Raw genomic sequence first — 18,630 nt, forward strand, 5'->3', positions numbered from 1 at the left:
GTGAATTTATCCCAGATCCTGCCAGAATACTGTTGTGTCGATGGGAAAAAAACAACAACTTCCACATCCACATTGCCCTTGTGCACTGGTGAGTGAATGTAAAAGTGAGTGCGAATGCTTGAATGGTTCCTTGACGTGAGGTGTACTGGGTGCTGGGCGGAGGCAGCAGAAGGAGCACTCTACATGAGGCAATTTGCAATTTGTTGCCGCACTCTCGAAGCCTCAACAAGAGCTGCAGCAAGTCGTGCCGTTTACTTGTTGACAGAGATTAAGGAGCAACTTGTGCATGGTTTGACAGAGCAGGTGTGGATGTGAGGAAGGTTAGCATGTCAGACATTATGCTGATGCTGTGCACCTGATTACGCAGATGCACCTGGATCCAAACCCAAAGTGCTCCGCCGTAATGTTATTCCACTGCCAAAGTGGCAATTATCACTGCAAAGCTGTCTGATTAGCAATTCATTGGTGTAATTTATGTCTTTTTACAATTCTGAAACCTTTCTTCATGAAGCTTGAATTTTCTGTGACCAATGGGTAATTCTCCAGCCAGGTACAAACAATCAAGAGACCGTGGTTTAGATCTGGTTTCTTGGACACTGTGCTATGCTTCAGACAGGTTACTAAGGAATTTAAACATAAACAATGAGCCAATGAGCCACACAAACCGTTTTAAGAAAAGCTTTGTTCCCGTTGCCCTTTCCTTTATGAACAAGTCGGGATCAAATTGCCCCTGACACGGGTTTTTTATCAAGTGGCTTAAACTTCAGTTGTTTTTGTACCAAAGGCACATCCTGTTAGTATGTGGAGCACTTACACGTTTTATATTTTATATGTGTGATGTTTATCTTTGTATAATGTGTTTTAATGTGTCAACTAGTTCTCAGAATTGCAAAACGAATTTACCCACGGGTACAAATAAATTAACCTAACCTAACCTAACCTAACAAAGGGCCTTTCAATCCCAATTCATTGTATGTTAGACATGTTTGTCGGCATTTTCCACCATCACGTTGCAAAACTCGAATAAACACTGTAACTCAGGTCGAGCAATGTATCACTTGGTATGAAAGTATAATGAAAAAATAGAAAACCGTAAATTACAGTTGTGTGGATCATCCCTATATTTTCACTATGCTTGCTTTTTGATCCAGCACACTGGCTTAGAAGTTGTGGATGTGCGATAATTGAACAAAAATGGTTAATAGCCCATATATCAACAACTTCTGTGTTGCTACACTTCCTGGTAAATCTCATTATGAATCAGCAAAGGCTCAGAAATATAGGAAAAAGGAAAGTTAGAATAGCTGTGATTTCTTTTAATTAGGCTTTAGCAGTGTCTCTGTATCTCCTGTCAGCAATAGAAGAGCATAAGTCTTAGCACCTCATTACTGGCGGTCCATCTGCAGACAGCAGACATAATACCGACATAATTTGCCTTTGTGAGGTTGTAATCCTAGGTTTATGTCAAATTTTAAAACCTGACTGAGCTGAAAGAAAGATAAATCAGTGATTAATCTCACAATTCGGCGTGCCTTGTCTCAGCAGCATAGCACTCAAGCATATGGACATTTCCAGCATTCTGTGTAAAATACCCAGACTTCATTTCACCCTGAAGTAAGTGACTGCAATATCGCATCACAGCAAGATGGTTCCGGTGCGGATTTAACGGACACGGAGGGGCCTGAGGAGCTTGCTGTGTTTGGTTGAGTTTCCTCTGGGTACTCTGGTTTACCCCATGAACCTAAAATCGCAGGCTAATCCTCCATCTAGCTACTCACTTACCAGGATCTTGACTGAAGATGGGTCACAAGTCGCCTCCACATGCTCCTGACAGTTTTCCCTGCAATGTCCACACACATAAAGGAGACAAGCAATTAGGAAGAACAGATCAAGAGAAAGTATGTGCTTTAATCAATTCATTCTCTTGTGCCTATAGTGGCAATAAACTACAGAAAGTAATAACTTAGCCATGGATCATGTGTCCACACGTGTGTCCTTAATAAAGATTGAATGAATGAATAGATGGAAATCACTAAATCATTAAATATCAGTAAATGCTCTGCTCTAGTCCAGCATGCAGTACAAATGGAACCACAAGGACACTGCAAACAGTCAATGCACAGCCATGCAAGAGACCAGAGTCATCCCTCTCATATAAAACAAGCCAAAGTCAACATTCATTACAGAAAGCAAATTAGCCCTTGTTGACTCTAAGGCTGTGTGGGAGTCTTGATAAGTCGGAAAACATATTCCAAGCACAGCACTAATATGTCCTCTAAATCGTCTCTGTAATGAAAGCTATAACCACCAATACGCAAGCTTCAAGTTAAAAAAGAAGGGGAAAAAAAAACTTTTATTGGCAAATGTATACCCAGAGGCACGTCTTACATCAAAAGCAGCTTGATTCTTAATTAAACCGATACAACACAGCGGACGTGACAGCTCTGTGGCGCTCTGCCTTAGTAAAACCCAGCAGCCAATAAAGTTTCTTCGAGACCAATGATTAATGCGTCCAATTTCTGTGATCTGTATTGAGTAGAGCATCATGGGTAATTAAATGATGGTCTACGGAGCTCTTGTAGGAATGACAAGGCTGTAATTATTATCAAGCTTGGTTAGCCAAATACTAATTGAGTGTCAATAAAGTGTAGCGCATGTCACATGGGCTGAAACAGTAACCACAGGATGACACCATGACAGACAGTGACGTTTGTGTGCTTCTTCTGCAGCGCTTTCCGACAAACAAAGCCAGAGCTCCTGCCTCATTATTATCAGCTTACCCAACTGAGTGTTAGTACTTTATGTAAGTTTGTACCTTTTATGTACCTTTACCCCTCCCCCTTGTTTATTTTTCCATTAATAAATGTTTTACTATCCACTCATTAATGCTCTGTGCACAGAAATGGCTTTGGCTAACTTCCTATTGGCCAGTGTGGGCTAAAGACTATTTCCTGTACACATTAGATTTAAAAGATGGAAGTAAATGTAAAAAATTTACAAGCCAAATGTATTTCTCAAAAATTAGTTGAGATGGGGATTTTACCATTCATTACCGCTAATAACGTTAGCTTCAAGGCTAAAACACTTACAGTTGGAAACACAGACGTCTCCTCCGGTGACTACTTTACATCCTGAGTAACGTTTTTTAACAGTTGTAAGTGATACTTCAACAGCTGCTTGTTTTCTGCAAGACACACCTATAAAACAAAAGCAGGAAACAGTCAGGAAGTTGGCCTTATTTTGCTATGCAACATTCCATGCACAGAGCAACATTGACATCGTCTCTGGGAGACCCATCTCCAGATCTTGGGCATTTACAGTACATGAGCACTGTAAATGCTTCTACTTCAATGATTTATTCAACTAACACATAAAAGTAACAACAGAAAAAGTAGTAAAATATGTTTAATTATGACGTTTAAGTGCACAGAATAGTTATATTTCTTTAAGAGGAACCCCAATAAAAACTGCATATTTGCCATGCCACGCATGGCTAACAAGTTTGTATTTTAATATTCACAGTGTTCACAACTTGCACAGTATTCATCAATCACAGGGGGAAAAAAGAAGCAACAGGCAAAGCTCCAGCTCAATCTTCCATTGCATATTATCCCATATCCTCGAAAAACAAAAACACAAAAGACCATTCCCGGCACCCACGTTAAAAAGAGACACACTCATTGAATACTGAGTTCCTCTGCGACACTCCAGTGATCAAGAATGCACACCTAGCATCTTAACCAGAGGTATTCATATGAAAAGCTTTACTTATTTCCCCATTAACTGACACTGTTTTCACAGCTCACTATACAGCACACAAATTTACAAAGGACCTATCTCCAGGGGGTGTCTGGCTGTCCAAGAGCCCCGCCAAAAAACCCGACGCAGAAGGAGAATATTGATGTCTCTTTTACTACCATTTAAATCAGGCCTGTTATTTTTTTTTTTATTATTATTGTTGTTCCAATGCAAAATAAATAGGGCGATAAAAAGCGACACTAGCCTGCTCCGCTTGACATTTAAAGGGAGTCCTCTTGGAGTAGTAAACGTGCCCACTTGATGGATATGGGAGCTTTATAGACAAGTGGGAGACTGAATGAGGGATGCTTAAAGATGCAAAGGCAGGTCACACGCACATAGCGAGAGATAGGGATGGAGGTAACAGCGTTTCAGTGCATTCCCCGGTATTGCATTAGATAAAGTAAAGTCATAGTGGGCATATAAACAGTAGTTGCACCTAATCTAGAGCTTGCATCTTATGGCTCTGAGCTTGTAAAGTGAAATTTACAAGCTTTATATCTATATTTCAGACAGTGCGTTCTGCTGCTCCGGCCTCTAAATAATCTGGCCTTATACTACAGCAAAAAGATTCTCTGCCTGCCACTGCTTTATTTATTAATCTTGCTGGATTTTCCCGACAAAATGCCTATTGTGTACAAGGTGAAAAATGAATAAGGCCGAGAAAAAGACTAACTCTGTTTACTTAAAGGCAGTAAATCATAAAGGTTTATAAATCAATGGCTGAAGCATTTAGAGTTTTAAGTTAAGCCTGTATTTATTTATTTTTTTACATATATTACCAAGCATTTGACTCCGGCTGAGCAGGGGACCTTGGTTTAGTTTTATTATGCCATTTAAACTTGTCTTTATAGCTTTTTCAACAATGTTTTATTTACTCTTTTATTGGCCTTGTATTGATTGTGTTATTTTGTGAAAATCACTTTTCAAATGTGCTGCACGAAAAAATAAAGAAGTTCAAGTTTGCACTGGGCGCTACTACATCATTAGTGTCGAAGGATACACGGGTGTTTAATCAGATACGGACTGGGCATGTTCAACTATATTGGATTGAGGTAGAACTGGGGAAAACGCTAATGTGCATCCTCACAGTAACTACCTCAAATCGATAAGAGAATGAGAATGTCTGAGGAGAGGCTATTCATGACACATAACAGAGCAAAGATGAAGCAAAATGGGAAAACTCTTTGACACTCAGCTGAGTTCATCACAAGGGCAGCTTTAGGTGATCTTCGGTGAGCCACTCCTTTGCAGTGCTAACACCAGAGCAGCACCCCTCACCCTGAGAAGATCAAAAATAAAGCACTTGACTCGCTGACTCCATTCTCTTTCTCCGCCTCAGTGTGCCCTCAATATGCCGGTCGGTGCAAGAGCTCGCCGGAGGCCGCTCTACGTCTCAGCTCCTTCCACAGGAGCCCGCGCTCCTTCTGCGCTCCCTGCATGAAGCCCCGGTTCTCCTGGGCCCGGCGCGACAGGTAGGGCATCACTTCGTCGACCGGCCCATAGGGGACATACTTGTAGACGGGGAAGCCGGCCTGGGCTGGAGGCAAATGGATAAAAGACATTCATTTACATTTTGAAGTACATGAAGTTAAGGATACACACATTTGGTTATTTAGTTTAGATCATAGTTGTGCCACAGCTGTTGCCTCTGAACTTGTCTTTGCAAAATATGACTACACAGTCCTCCTAATGCATCTTCTTTAGAGCAGTGGTACTGGGAACATTTCTTTCCATACTTATAGAAAAAGACTAGCTAGTATTTTAGATCAGATAAATAAACTCCAGTGTCTTATGGGTTGAAATAAATATTCTTATTTGGATTGCAGTTTGTCATCCCATGGTAATGGTGGGTCCCAATGCCTTACCAGTTGAACACTCTTGTTACTTTGTTTGTTTATTTGGTGGGAGCTGCTTGTTAATGAACACAAATGAGACTCATAGATGTAAAGCACAAGCATACATGGAAACCCTTGAGTTTCCATTAATTTTGGATTCAGATCCACATCTGGCCTTTTTAACACATCATTTTGGGGCAAAACAAAATGGTATATGCAGTAATATATATTTGAGAAAGACCGTCACCAACAAAAAAACCCCCCAAAGAATCAGCCATCTTTAACAAATATACTTAACAAGACTTTGTTGATGCTTTTGCAGTCCAGTGTTAAGTGAAACCACACATCCTTTCCTGTGTCTTTTATTTTCAAATGGACCTGATCTACTTAAACCCAAGCTTCACATTGACAGACAACTGCCTACCGCTGCTGTCTGTCTTCTTGACAAACAAAGCAGTTAGTGGTGAGGGCCTTGGACAGCTTGTCAATACAAGTGCGCGTCAGTTCATATGTCATGTTATGGGCTGGGAACATGTGCTCTCTGCTCAGAGCTTACGAATAAACAGAATTGAAACATCTGCTGGAGACTGCGCTGACAGCTTCAATGGAGAAAAGGCATCAAATGTGATCTTGTAATAACACGCCTGACATGATTACATGTAAAGACTTTAGCCTTCAGGTCATTTAAATTAATCAAAGGACATGTTCACATTGTCGGTGTTGCCCACTTGGTTTACTGCACCAGTCATTGGTCTGTATTAGAGCCAGTCGGGAGGAGTTGTGAACATTACGGCCAGATCTTTGACAACTTTAAAGGGGCTAGATGCAAGTTGGTCATTTTATAGTCACTACTGCCACCTCGGGTCTTTTTGAGTGATGGTGCAGAAATTTAGAGGCAGTTGTGGTGAATAAGTCTGGGCTCATTCTACACCTCAGGATATTACTGGAACATGTAGGTAGAGGAAAATACATAATTCCAACATTTTTAAACTCTGTATAGTCCCTTTAACAAATAATTAAAATAAAAAGTATTAAGTGTAGCACGGCCATATTGAACAGCTTCACTCTCCGGAGATTTATTCAACATATGTGTCGGTTGTGTTTTAACTTGCAATGTCAAAAAATGCATGTTCGCCCAAAAGTATGTATTTACCTGCACTTCATGCACTTACTGGTAGTGTACATTTTACTCACATGCTCCTGTTGAATGCACATATGCTTTAATGTCTCCTACACTATCTAATAATAGTTAATAATAATAATAATAATAATAAAAATAATAATAATAATAATAATAATAATAATAATAATAATAATAATAATAATAATAATAATAATAATAATAATAATAATAATAATAATAATAGAACAGTTTGTGCATGAGCTGCCCAAATGTAGTGTGTTTTCAAAGGAAATACACAAGGATACGCTTGAAATGGCCCATATGTGAACATATTTCAGCAGGATGAAAACATCCATTTAATCACGTAAAACTGCCCTTTTCATAAGTTATATTGGGATATGTATTGTATTATGGGCACTGTATTGAATACGTCGGTTCGTGAAGTTGTTGGAAATTCCCAGCACTACTTGCATGTTTCTTTCTAGAGGTCTTCTTGAAAGTACTGTTCCATTAATGGTAAATATTTGTCTTGAATGAGAAATACCAGTAGTACAATATTCTTGAATCCAATCAAATATAAATCATTTAATTTTTCCAAGCATAACTTTTTTTGTAGCTTTTGAATGCCCATGTTGACTCGTCTATCCATATGCAAGGTGTAAAATGTGTTTCCTCACCTAGTGGAAAGCTGATCTGATCACACATTCCCAGAAGCTGTCCAAAGTACACCTTGTTCTCCCTGGGCATGAGACCGAGCTCGTTCATCCTGAGAAAGAAAGAGGCACCGAAACAAATCACTATATGAAGACACTAATCGATACTAAGCAGGGTTTTTAACGGCGCAGACTTCATACCGCCTCAAGGTGTGTTTCACTGTGTCCTCATTATGTGAAGCCACCATCACGTTTGCGTTCCCATTGAGAGCAATCTCATCCAGCACAAAGTCCAGGCACCTTAGACAAACACACAAGAGCAATCCAAATGTTATTATCTGGGAATATGCGGGTCTTCAGTGTGGGCTGCAGGGCTCGGTACAGTGCAGTTTATTTTTCTAGTATCAGTACTTAACGTTAACTTTTTATGTTTTGTTTTCTTGTTCAGCATTTACATTAACATGCATACAGTATCTACAACCATAAAATGTTGTTTTAATGTGGATGCACTTAATAAAACCAGCATTTTCAATAATGTATTTGTGTGTGTAGTATACTACCTATTAACGCTGTCTCAGATCACAACAGGTATTGAGAGTGAATGGAAAATTACATTTTGGGTATTTGGTTCCAGATTTATTTAAGGCGAGCCACTGTCAGTGACACTTAGTTACACAAAAAAATCAGACGGGATTTTGGGTATCTTAAAAAGAATATGTAAAAATGTCACCTTGTTTCTTGTGGTTCAAAGCAATAAATCAGACTAAGAATTGGATATTTGTAAATCCTTCTGAAAAATACAAGACTAGAAAGTTTGGAGTCTGTTGACTTGAGTGGAGGTATTGTTTCTCCGATCTTTAGCCACAGAGTGGAAATGACCATCACTGTCTTTTGTGCTACACCAAACATGTACATTTTTTTGTGAATGAATACACGTGTGAAGGACGAGGCAATTATAAAATGAGCATCGCAAAGGGTGAGTTTGGTCGATTTTTTACTTCACTGACACTAGCGAAAAAGCTCAACGATATTTTGGCCTACTTTGTCTCGCTTTATTAGAAGTTACACAGTTCTACTTAGGGCTGCAGTATTGCTAACACATGGTTAGTACCTATTTCACTAATAACGTCAACATTAACATTCTGACACCACTGTTCTTCAAAGTTTGACAATGGTAGACTACACTGGCTCAAGAACGTCAGGATTATTCTTAATTGGAGGCGTTTATCATTGATACTTAAATTATAAATCATCATAAATATTGAGAAATATATTCACTTGATTTACTATATGAGCTATGGTTTGTTTGCTGTACTGTATTAGGATTATGACAAACATAATCTTTAGTCTTGGATATCCATCTCAACCATATCTAGGGTATATTGCATTATAGAGTGTGTACTGCATTATATAACGTGATGTAACTAAACAGAATGTGTCATATAAAATGCATGGTGTTGTGTGCCACAGTGTGACACGGAAAGTGTGGGCTTTAAATAATAATGCCCTGTACCTTACCACACAATCTGGGCTCATGCGGCACATTAAACATCCAAGCCTTGTACTGTTTACCTCGAAAACACATTGAAAGCCTTGTGAAAGTGGCCCCTGCTTTTATCCTGTGCCTCACCTACAATCTTGTTCTCTGCAGGGACAATTCTGCATGCTGCTTTGAATAAGGTCGAAATATTGTAGCACTGTGCACCCCTGAAATTAGACCACTTGTACTTGGACAATGACATGTGGGCAGCGGTACGCACTGGATTAAGTGCTTAGACGGAAAGGTCAGTTTCTTTTTAATCCAATTCTCTCTTTTTTTGGTTTAATGAGGGTACTGCATGTGCCTTTTTGAGATTCACTATGCAAATCTTTCATGTCCTTTAATGTCCAAACCCTGTGCATCAAAGCGTACATTCTCTTACCTGTGGTACATGCTGTTGGTAGACTCATAGTCAGGGTTAATTGGATCCTCATATCCCAGCTCCTCTGCCCTCTCTCTCTCCTGATACATGTAGGCTCCACGCACCAGCTTTGCAGCAAAATGCCAGCCCTCCCGACATGATAGCGCTACATCCATGCTCACATTGTCAAAGGCTTCCTGCAGCGAACATACAGGGAGCACTGGTAACAACGGCCGATCTTGAATGCAACTTGAATAGTACACCACTAAAGCCACACTGCAAACAGTTGAGATTCATTCAGGTTGCTTTGTCAAGACCAGCTGCTAAAACTCAAATAAACAAATATGGCAGCAATAACAAACCAGACACCAACAATATGCAATAAAGCATTTGGATCATAAAAAAATCACGGAAAAGTCGTAAGCTATCTGAGCCTGTTCCTATAGATGCGTACTTGTGTTTATCCCCATGCAAATGAATGACAAAGCCATGCCTTTATATTAAAGTATAGCACGGTATGACCTGTCCATTTCATGGGTTTCATATAATTTCTGTGGTTTCTCTATCATCAATATAAGATGATGTTTAGTGGCCATTGGATTTGTGTACCCCCCACAACGCAGAAACTTAACTAAATATGAAGCTTAACTAAGTATTTAGATCAGAAGACTTTTTTATTAGCTATTTTATAACTTCAGTAAAATATCAAAAGCTCTGGATATTTATTCAGGATTTTTGACTTTCTGACATCATGTAACACACAGACTAAAGCTCTTCAGGCAGCACTCCTCAATTCTATGTTACACTGTTCCTGATCATCTTATAACCAATAAACTTACTATAGCCCTACCACAGCATGCTGCATATGTACAATGCATTTAAAGCAGTACTAAGAAACTCATGACCCAAGAGGACATAAGCGCCACTGCAGGTGTCGTAGCATATTATGTTTTTTTACTCTTTAATTGTCTGTGAGAGTAAAATTTACTACGCTGACAGAAAAGACAAAAGGAGAGAGGTATATTGTACAATGACACAATGGAGAATTTTTTTTTCACTCAAACTCTGCTGTAAATACTGTTTAAGTGGCGCTAGCCCGCAGCTAGCTTTGCCGTTAGCTTTGCTGTTAGCCTGTTAGCTTCTTCTTTGTGATTCCATTAGTGTGCATTGGTGCTCCGACCCGGTGCAGGAAAGCTGCAAGTGTGGTTTTCTGGCCAGAGACACCAGGGGGAGATGAAAGACCCCCCCAATCATCCCATCAACACTTGTATTACCCCCAGTGGGACTACGGAAAGGATTTATTAAAGTAAACAAGTTACTTAATACTGTTTTAATTCAAGCAGGCCCAAGCTTCTAGGATTCTATTTTTTGGTTGATTTCTTATCAGATTTTCTATGTTAATCCATGATGTTAACATTAGGCATACGCAGAGTGATGTTGAAATAGGCCCACACATACTCACTTTTAAATATACATTTTAGTTTTGGCTAGTGAAATCAGTTCAAATCAGAAAACCACTAGCCACGGTAATGTTAATTTCAAAATGCTACATAGTAAGCTTTCAATTAAAAATCATATATAATTTTCATACTTGATGCTGCAGATGTGCTGTAAATTCTGACCTTGAGGTAGCATTGGTAAGTGTTGAAGATGACAGGCTTCTCTTTGTTATAGACTCGTTGCATTTCCAGCGCAAGTTGGCTGATAGCAGGCTGTAAGTAGGTCTGCTCTGCATCCACCATCAAGCGCACCCTGTTCTCCACAGCATGCTGCAAAGACGAGAGTCAAGGGAACGGATGAACTGAACACAATCCAATAAAAGTACAGAATTACTTCCATATAGCATGTGTCATGAGACTTTTAACAATGTGGAGCATGTGTCACGGTGCTAATTATGAACGTCATTAGCAGCACAGCCAGCAGTCTTTTTATATTTCAGCATGTCTATTCTCTGGGAGACATATCTTTTTATACTTATGTGGACTGCATAAGGGATGAGTGTAATGAAGACAGATTGCAATTAGCTTCATTGAAAATGCAGCAACAGCAAAAAAAACAAAAACATTTTGTATCGTAAATGATGCAAAACATTAACTATTAGTGTTTGTTCCAAGGAGATAAGCAACAAATGCAGAGGGGGCTAAATCATGTGTTTGTAGCAGGGCTATCAGTTTAAATAAATTGCAAACCTTGGCTAGTACATCCATACGCTGCAATATCCGCTGCATTTGTTTTTCATCTTCATCTGAGAAGTCCTTCAGTAGAGGCTCCAGCTTACCCAGCTGCACAATGAAACACTGATGGTTATGCATATTTTATAGGAGGAAATATATGTACGTATGAGGGGTGGAAAGTGGCTGGAACTGGTAAGCACATTGCAAAGAGTACAAGATATTTTATCAACAGTTCTCAAACATAGGCTTCTTTAGGTGGTGCTCAGGCTCATCTACAATTCTAGACATTATTCATTTTAAGCAGAGATGTTTTGATCTATGCTTTAGTAATGCATTTAGGTTGGGTGTGTTTGCTCTGGTTTAAACATGTTTTACACCTAGTACACTGCAATATAGATCATTTCAGACCTAAACTGGACTAGCATTTCTGATTGATTTGCCTGCCCTGGGCATATTTGCAAGGTGATATTTGGTCTATAGCAGGGGTGCCCAAAATGTGGCCCACAATTTCGTTGGCCCGCCAGAGGGTGACCTACTTTTGCATTGCATCTGGTTAATACCAACTCTCTCCCATTCATTCTCAATGGTAAATATGGAAGCAGTACACTTTTGGGCCACCAGCGTTAAATTGGGGGCGCTGTTTCACCCCTTTTCGCAAAGTTAAGGAAACACTGTTGTGGTGTCTTGGTGTTTATCAATCACAGAGCGTTGTAGCACCAACTTTCCCAGTTTTCCAACTTTTATTGTATAGGTTGTTGACATCAACAAAGGTACATGTTAAAAATGTGCTTATAAAAGAATGTATGCAGAACTGACACTTTAAAAATGATCAAATGTGGCATTTTTTTGAGTTAAATGAATGAGTAGGTGTTGTTTACGTTTTTCACTATATTGCTACAATTGTTGATTTTGTTCCACTAAAACTAGGATTTTTGCCATAGTTAACATTTGTTTTAATGTAGCATGGTATTTGCGTAGATAGACTCAAATTCAAATATGTACCTAAAAAAAAAAGTAGCTATTATTATTTGCAGTTATATGTGTTTCACGCGGCGTATTTGACCCACTGGCACTTTTTCATTTTGGCCCGCGGAGGGAAAAAGTTTGGGCACCCTTGGTCTATAGACTATAGTTTATAGTTTAAATTAGTGGTTCCCAAACATATGTCATGCGAGCACACAAGGACTCCCCAAGCAGCCAAACATTGACATTTTAGTTTAGTTACTTCAATTGTTTATTTTGTCAGTTGACCTACATTTACAATATCCTTTTAAACCAGACCAGTGTGTTTTTCCCCCCGTACCTGACAGTTTCGACTGCTCACTTGCTGCAGTCTTCCCCAGAGTTGGTCACATGGTGTTGCTGTGACACGTCTTTGTCAGCTAATTTACACAAGGTTTGGCGCTGTTTCATTATCAGTGGAGGTAGGATGACAGCGGTGTCTGCAGTCCGACTTCAATACAGTGCCCCAGGTGCGAAAGCAAAAAAAATCCCCCTCATCCCGGTTTACTATCCTGGGTGCACGTTTCCCAATATCAATCCAGAGCTGGTGTTTGTTGCCCTTTGTCCCGATGATTTCAGCTCTATCCCAGTCCATAAAGTGCAATGATCGAATATATCGGATTTGATTTGTTCTTGCTCAGCTTTTTGTTTTGTTGCTCTTGTGCACTCCTTCGCAGTTTCCTTCTCCCAGTCTGGTTTATGTTCCTTTTTTCAAGTACTAAAAACATACTAGTCTGATTTAAAAGAAGACACTAGAAAACCAAATGAACTTTTTTTTTTTATTTTTTTTATTATTAGATGTTAGGCTATTTGACCCCACAGTGTTTACTTGGATTTTACATCTGAAAATCATCTTGAGAACCCCTAGATCAGTGCCTGGCTTTCCCTGGCTTAGATTACTACAGGTACTGTGTCCTATAATACATTGATATTAATTTAGCCGTTCACATTCTCTCAGACTCTTCTCTCAGATGTTAATGCTTCTCAAAGTATGGATATTCGTTTTTGCCTCAAAACGCTTGCAACATGAGCAACTGGTTAGTGTGAGGCTGGAATGACAAATCTTTAACCTCTAGTTTCCTAGACGTTCTGACCAAATTGTGCATATTTGAATAATGACTCCTTGATAAATGTGCACTTACCTCAACGTTCGGCACCACCAGCAAGTCAGCACACTTGTCTTTATCATCTAAAAGGCTGTTCCAGTCCAGTACATCAATGCTTCTGTCAAGAGAAAGAGGTGATACGGCATTCCTTTCTGAGCTTAAGGAAAATACGGTGGTTGTGCGGCATAGCCGGAATTTTCTCACCCGGAGGATCCCTTGTTATTTTCTGTAAACCAGCCGAGATAGTCCCCGGTTGCACCTAGTTTGGTCAGGGATTCCTGTCGATGTACAATGTCCAACTGTAAATGCTTTCTGTTCAAAAGCAAATGGCTGTATGGAGCTCAGTGATCCTTTCCACTATCAACAATCCTCCTCGATCTCTATGTAAAATTATGGTTGTCCAATAATGATGAATACTAAACACAAACGACTGTATCTGTAAAGTTGATAACATTACACCACATTTTGACTTTTCTTCGCCTTGTGCGGTATCATGTTTTTCAAGTCTATGGGAAAAAAAGAATGCAAATGGACCTCTTTTGCAGTGGGTGGAACTGCTGAGCTCCATTTCTTGTACTTACCTGCAGTTGTGTTAGCTCTACCCTCTGCTCTGACACCTGTCCAACAACTTTCCCCTGCTGCAAGGCCAGGAAATCAAAGAATCTGCGCCACTTTACTAAAACCTCTGACAGCTCCAGCTTTAGAACGAGTAAAAAAACAACAACATCACAGTCAGCCAAGTCCACACTCTTCATAAGAAAGTCCAAATCAGTTCAGAGTGCCTACCAGAAACTGAGGTCTCCCTAGCGCGGTCATTTTGATTGCTGAAAATCCATCCATGGACGTTCCACCTCAAGTGCAGACACACTTAGCATTAAAAATTCAATATCTAAACTGAAGAAAAACATGCTGCGTGTTGTAAACAGAAGACTCTACTTCGGCCTGGGCAGTCAGACATGTTTAAATTATTCAAAAGCCTTTTGCCCTATTTCCACACTGACTTTACCTACCAGATGCCTTAATACACTTGATGAATGTCTCCATGTGGTGGTCACATTTGGCCTCATCTGCATGGAAGTAAGTTGGTGCTGTGGTCACTTCGCCAGTGAATCCACTGTCCACTTTATATTGTTTCTCTCCGTGATCAGTGCCTAGGGGTACACACACATTTTGCATTGTGATTACTACTAATTACATCATTCCACCTAAAAGAATGAGAACAAAATAAGGCGGCTTACCTAGACTGCTCGGGTATGCGGCAGATACGCATGGTCTGAAAGAGAAAGAAGGCAAATAATATACATAAAGTTAATTAGAAGGTACTATTTAATGAGTATGTATTGTCGGAATTCAGTGCACAAGCAAGTTCGAGAACCAAAGGTCTTTTTTGCACTTGCAGACCTGCCGGCAGAAGTTGTTATACTGCAGTCACTTAGCTAAGAGTTTTGTTAACAAATACAAAACACTAAAGAATATTCATATTCTAGAATAGCCTGTTCATGCTTTGAAAAACATAAGCCCAGCCATTAAAACAAGGCTAAAAGACAGCTTTGTATGACTAAAACTGAGCTTTTTGCTCAATTGCCATGTGCTTCTCATGTGTCCCCCTGCGATAGGCTTGCCGTGATGGATATTGCATCATAGTATTGTAATAACTATAATTTGACAGTGTATTGTGCAGCCCTATGACAAAGGGAGTTTGTGAAGTCGCAAAACTGGCCAAACACTATCAGCATCAAGCCTTTGCTCGTCCTTATATCTCCTTCTGCTCGAAGCACTTGACTTGTGTTGTTGCTATCTTGACAGATCATTGGAGTCCCTGTCAAGCCCCGCCATCGGAGATCAAGCTAGTTTAATGTGCCTTGTCCTCCTGCCTCATGGTTTGAAGGTGTATATATGTTTGCCATACAAAAGCTTTGCCAGGTTGATAGCTCTTTTGATGTTTCCAACCAAGGGGCCCTGACAAGGTATATCAAAGCTCAGCAGCGATATCTTGTTATGACTGCAGATAAAAACATATACCAAGCGAAACTATCAAAACATCCCCAAAAAGTACAGATATCAACTCGGTTTTATAGCTGTGCCGGATGCGATAAAGACAATGAACCAACAGTTCTGTCTGACTATGGTGGCATTAAAGCCAGCTGTCACTCTCAGGTAAGAAAGATTCAAACACTGATGCTTAAGACTAGCGGCTTTGTTTATTCTCTCTATTTGACCTTTGCAAATCCCAGGAAAGTGCATGACATAAGAAAGGTCAGCTGGCGTTAGCTCTAAGAAAAACTGGCAATAGTTGTTTACTTCATGTTTACTTCAATAGGTAAGCGCTATTGTCATACAACTGAGAATTTTGACTTTTAAGTCATATATTTGAGATACATACAGTTCAAAAGAACAAGCATGGACAATGCAACGTCCCAAATGTAGGACCACAATCATCACATGAGCTTTCTCGTCTGTAGCCATATGTCACTGGAATAGTTTACCCAGAGAGATTCAGACCTGCACAGGATTGAATTGTTTGTGTACATCTGATGATGAAAATCAAACAAGGTTGCACATATTATGCATGAATGTGGCAATAAACATACTGAATGTAAGTATATCTTGTATGTGAAAGTGTATGTTTAAAGTTGTCTAAAGTTGCATATGCCGATTGAAGTGTAAGACCTTATGTAAATGATACATATGATTCCAAAATGCTATAGATAATTCCACTGTGTTATTTCTCTCGCTTAAAGCAGTACTAAGTAACTTGTTTGCCTTAATAAGGGGGTAATACAAGTGTTAATGGGATAATTGCGGGGTCTCCCCCTGGTGTCTGGCCAGAAAACCACAATTGCAACTTCACTGCCTCTGTGTCAGAGCCACCAATACACACTAATGGAATCACGAAGAAGAAGCAGGCTAGCGGGCAAAGCTAACTGTGGGCTAGCGCCACTTAAACAGTATTTACAGCCAGGTTTGAGTGAGCAAAATTATCTCAATTGTGTAATTGGATGTCTTTTTTGTCAGCGTAGTATTTACTCTCACGGGCAATTCATGAGTACAAAAACGCAACATGCTACTACACCTGCAGTGGCACTCATGACCTCTAGGGGTATGAGTTATTTAGTACTGCTTTAACAAAACCCGGTACCACAACAACTACTACCATACATACTATCCACTAAATAGTACTGCTGCCAGTGCAGCAGCAGCAGCTACAGTGGCTACTGTGTGGTAAGGGTTGCTGCTTCTACTGCTTAGTCGTACATCAATAACAAGCGCTGTCTACCTTCCTCATTTGAAAACATCCTGGTGAGTAATAGAAAATGGCTAATGGTTTAAAATGTCGGGAAAAAAACACCATTTAACCAAAAAAGCATGAGTCTTTATGTAATAATCGTGCTGCTGCCGAGAGACTATGTTACATAAGGTTTGTGGTTCTATAACAGATCACCTTGGCCATGGGCCCCCAGTCACTGGATTCCACACAAGGGTAAAATTATTTCCAGTCTTTCCAGTGTCCTGGTCAGAGCAGAGTCCAGTCCACTGGTAATTTGAGCTGCTAAACCTCAAAGTGTGTTTGAATTTGGGAAATGAGTGTGAAAGCAACAAACTATTAGTTTAACAACAACACTGTTACATGTGCACAACATTGCTGGCATGTATTACTCATGTGATTTGTATAAACATGTTGGCAATATACAATTTCCGTACTCTTGTTGCTGGGTTTCCTCCTCGCTGATGTCCTCCTCCACACTGTAGTCCAGAACTGAGCCCACACCATAGGCCTGATTCTTCCGGATGAGTGGTTTGATGGCCACATGGTCCTCACCGGCCACAAACTGCCCATAGAAGGTCATCTTCATCACCTTGTTAAAGACAGTCCGCCCCAAGACCTTCTGACCCAGAGCGGAAAGCTGAAGAGAAACAAGTTCATAACCAGTGAATAAAGAGTTAACTTACACTTTCATGTTCCTAACAAGCACCAAGGCGAAGTCTGGGCATGTTTGATATTTTGGAGGTTGCTACTATGGGGTAACTGCAAAAATATTGTGATGGGACTAAAAATGGGGGGAAAATGTTTGAAATGGGAAATAGAAAAATCACCAGCTTCTCATAATACATGCACAATGAAATGATGTAGATATAAAGAACTATTAGCCCTGTGATGTTGTACAGTGTTCTGTGTAGTTATTCAAGGCTTCTCCCACGTGTTGGAAAACTGGTTGTAACATGAGATGTGACTGTTCCACGTGAGCCTGAGGCATTCTAACTCATGTAATAGTGTACCTCATGAAAGGCTGCAACACAACATCTTGGCAGGATTTTGTGTTCTTGAATATTTGATGCTAAATAATAGGAACACCCGTAGCTAGGTAAAATAAGTTTTTTTCCACCTGCTATTAACGTGGACATTCAATGTGATGCACACACACAGCAGGCTGGAGTAGGAGCTCATTACCTCTTTATTCTTGTCGACCAGGAAGTCATAGGAGCAGAGTTTGAAAACCACCAAACTTCTGAGCAATTCTAACGAGTCTTTGCTCTTATAAGCCTCCTGGGTCTGTTCAAAGTCTACGGAGATCTCATTAGCGCGGCTGGAAGGAGAGCTGTGGCCGCCTTCTTGACCCAACTGTCCGGGACAGTCCGGGTCATGCTCAGTGCTGCTGCGGCCGCTGACCGTTGGTGCGTGTTCTGTCCGTGCGTCCGAGATCGAGGAAGTGGACCGGGCTCTTCCATGAGAGAGAAACGGTGCGACCCCTGTCCGAGTCAGGGATGGCAGTGCCCGGACATGAAACATACGTGTGTTGAGTTCCCTGTCAAGCAAAGTAAACACACTTAAAATAGAGCAACATGACACTGGGGTAACAGCCTGTCAGCAACGAAGTTCAAAATGCAAAGCCACTGTCGCATCCGCCGTTGACTGTCTGAGAGCGCGCTGTGAGTGACGCACTCTCATAACAAATGCCCGTGAGCGCAGGTGTGTTTACGCCCCGTGCGGTTCCACCCACAGCGTCCTACTCTACATGTGAATTGGGCGGGACCG

The 18,630-nt window shown here is 40.3% G+C and overlaps 1 protein-coding gene across 2 annotated transcripts; it reads right to left on the reverse strand.

Moving 5' to 3' along the window:
* Nucleotides 1–3,486: 3,486 nt before the first annotated feature.
* On the reverse strand, nucleotides 3,487–18,498 carry prodhb (proline dehydrogenase (oxidase) 1b). Of its 2 annotated transcripts, none has more exons than XM_079554215.1 (14): nucleotides 18,046–18,498; nucleotides 17,298–17,500; nucleotides 14,834–14,868; nucleotides 14,606–14,746; nucleotides 14,382–14,446; nucleotides 14,177–14,293; nucleotides 13,800–13,873; nucleotides 13,632–13,710; nucleotides 11,503–11,595; nucleotides 10,936–11,082; nucleotides 9,335–9,510; nucleotides 7,614–7,712; nucleotides 7,437–7,525; nucleotides 3,487–5,338 (listed from the first exon to the last, which is right to left on the reverse strand). In XM_079554215.1, the coding sequence occupies exons 1-14, from the start codon at nucleotides 18,382–18,384 to the stop codon at nucleotides 5,148–5,150; spliced, it is 1,848 nt and encodes a 615-aa protein (XP_079410341.1). In that variant the 5' UTR covers nucleotides 18,385–18,498; the 3' UTR covers nucleotides 3,487–5,147. The 2 variants fall into 2 exon arrangements, with proteins under 2 accessions (XP_079410341.1, XP_079410340.1); XM_079554214.1 differs by having other exon boundaries at nucleotides 13,632–13,713.
* Between the last annotated feature and the right edge of the window lie 132 nt (nucleotides 18,499–18,630).

This window comes from Gobius niger (genome assembly GCF_951799975.1).
Source record: "Gobius niger genome assembly, chromosome: 1".
Classification (NCBI taxonomy): Eukaryota; Metazoa; Chordata; class Actinopteri; order Gobiiformes; family Gobiidae; genus Gobius; species Gobius niger.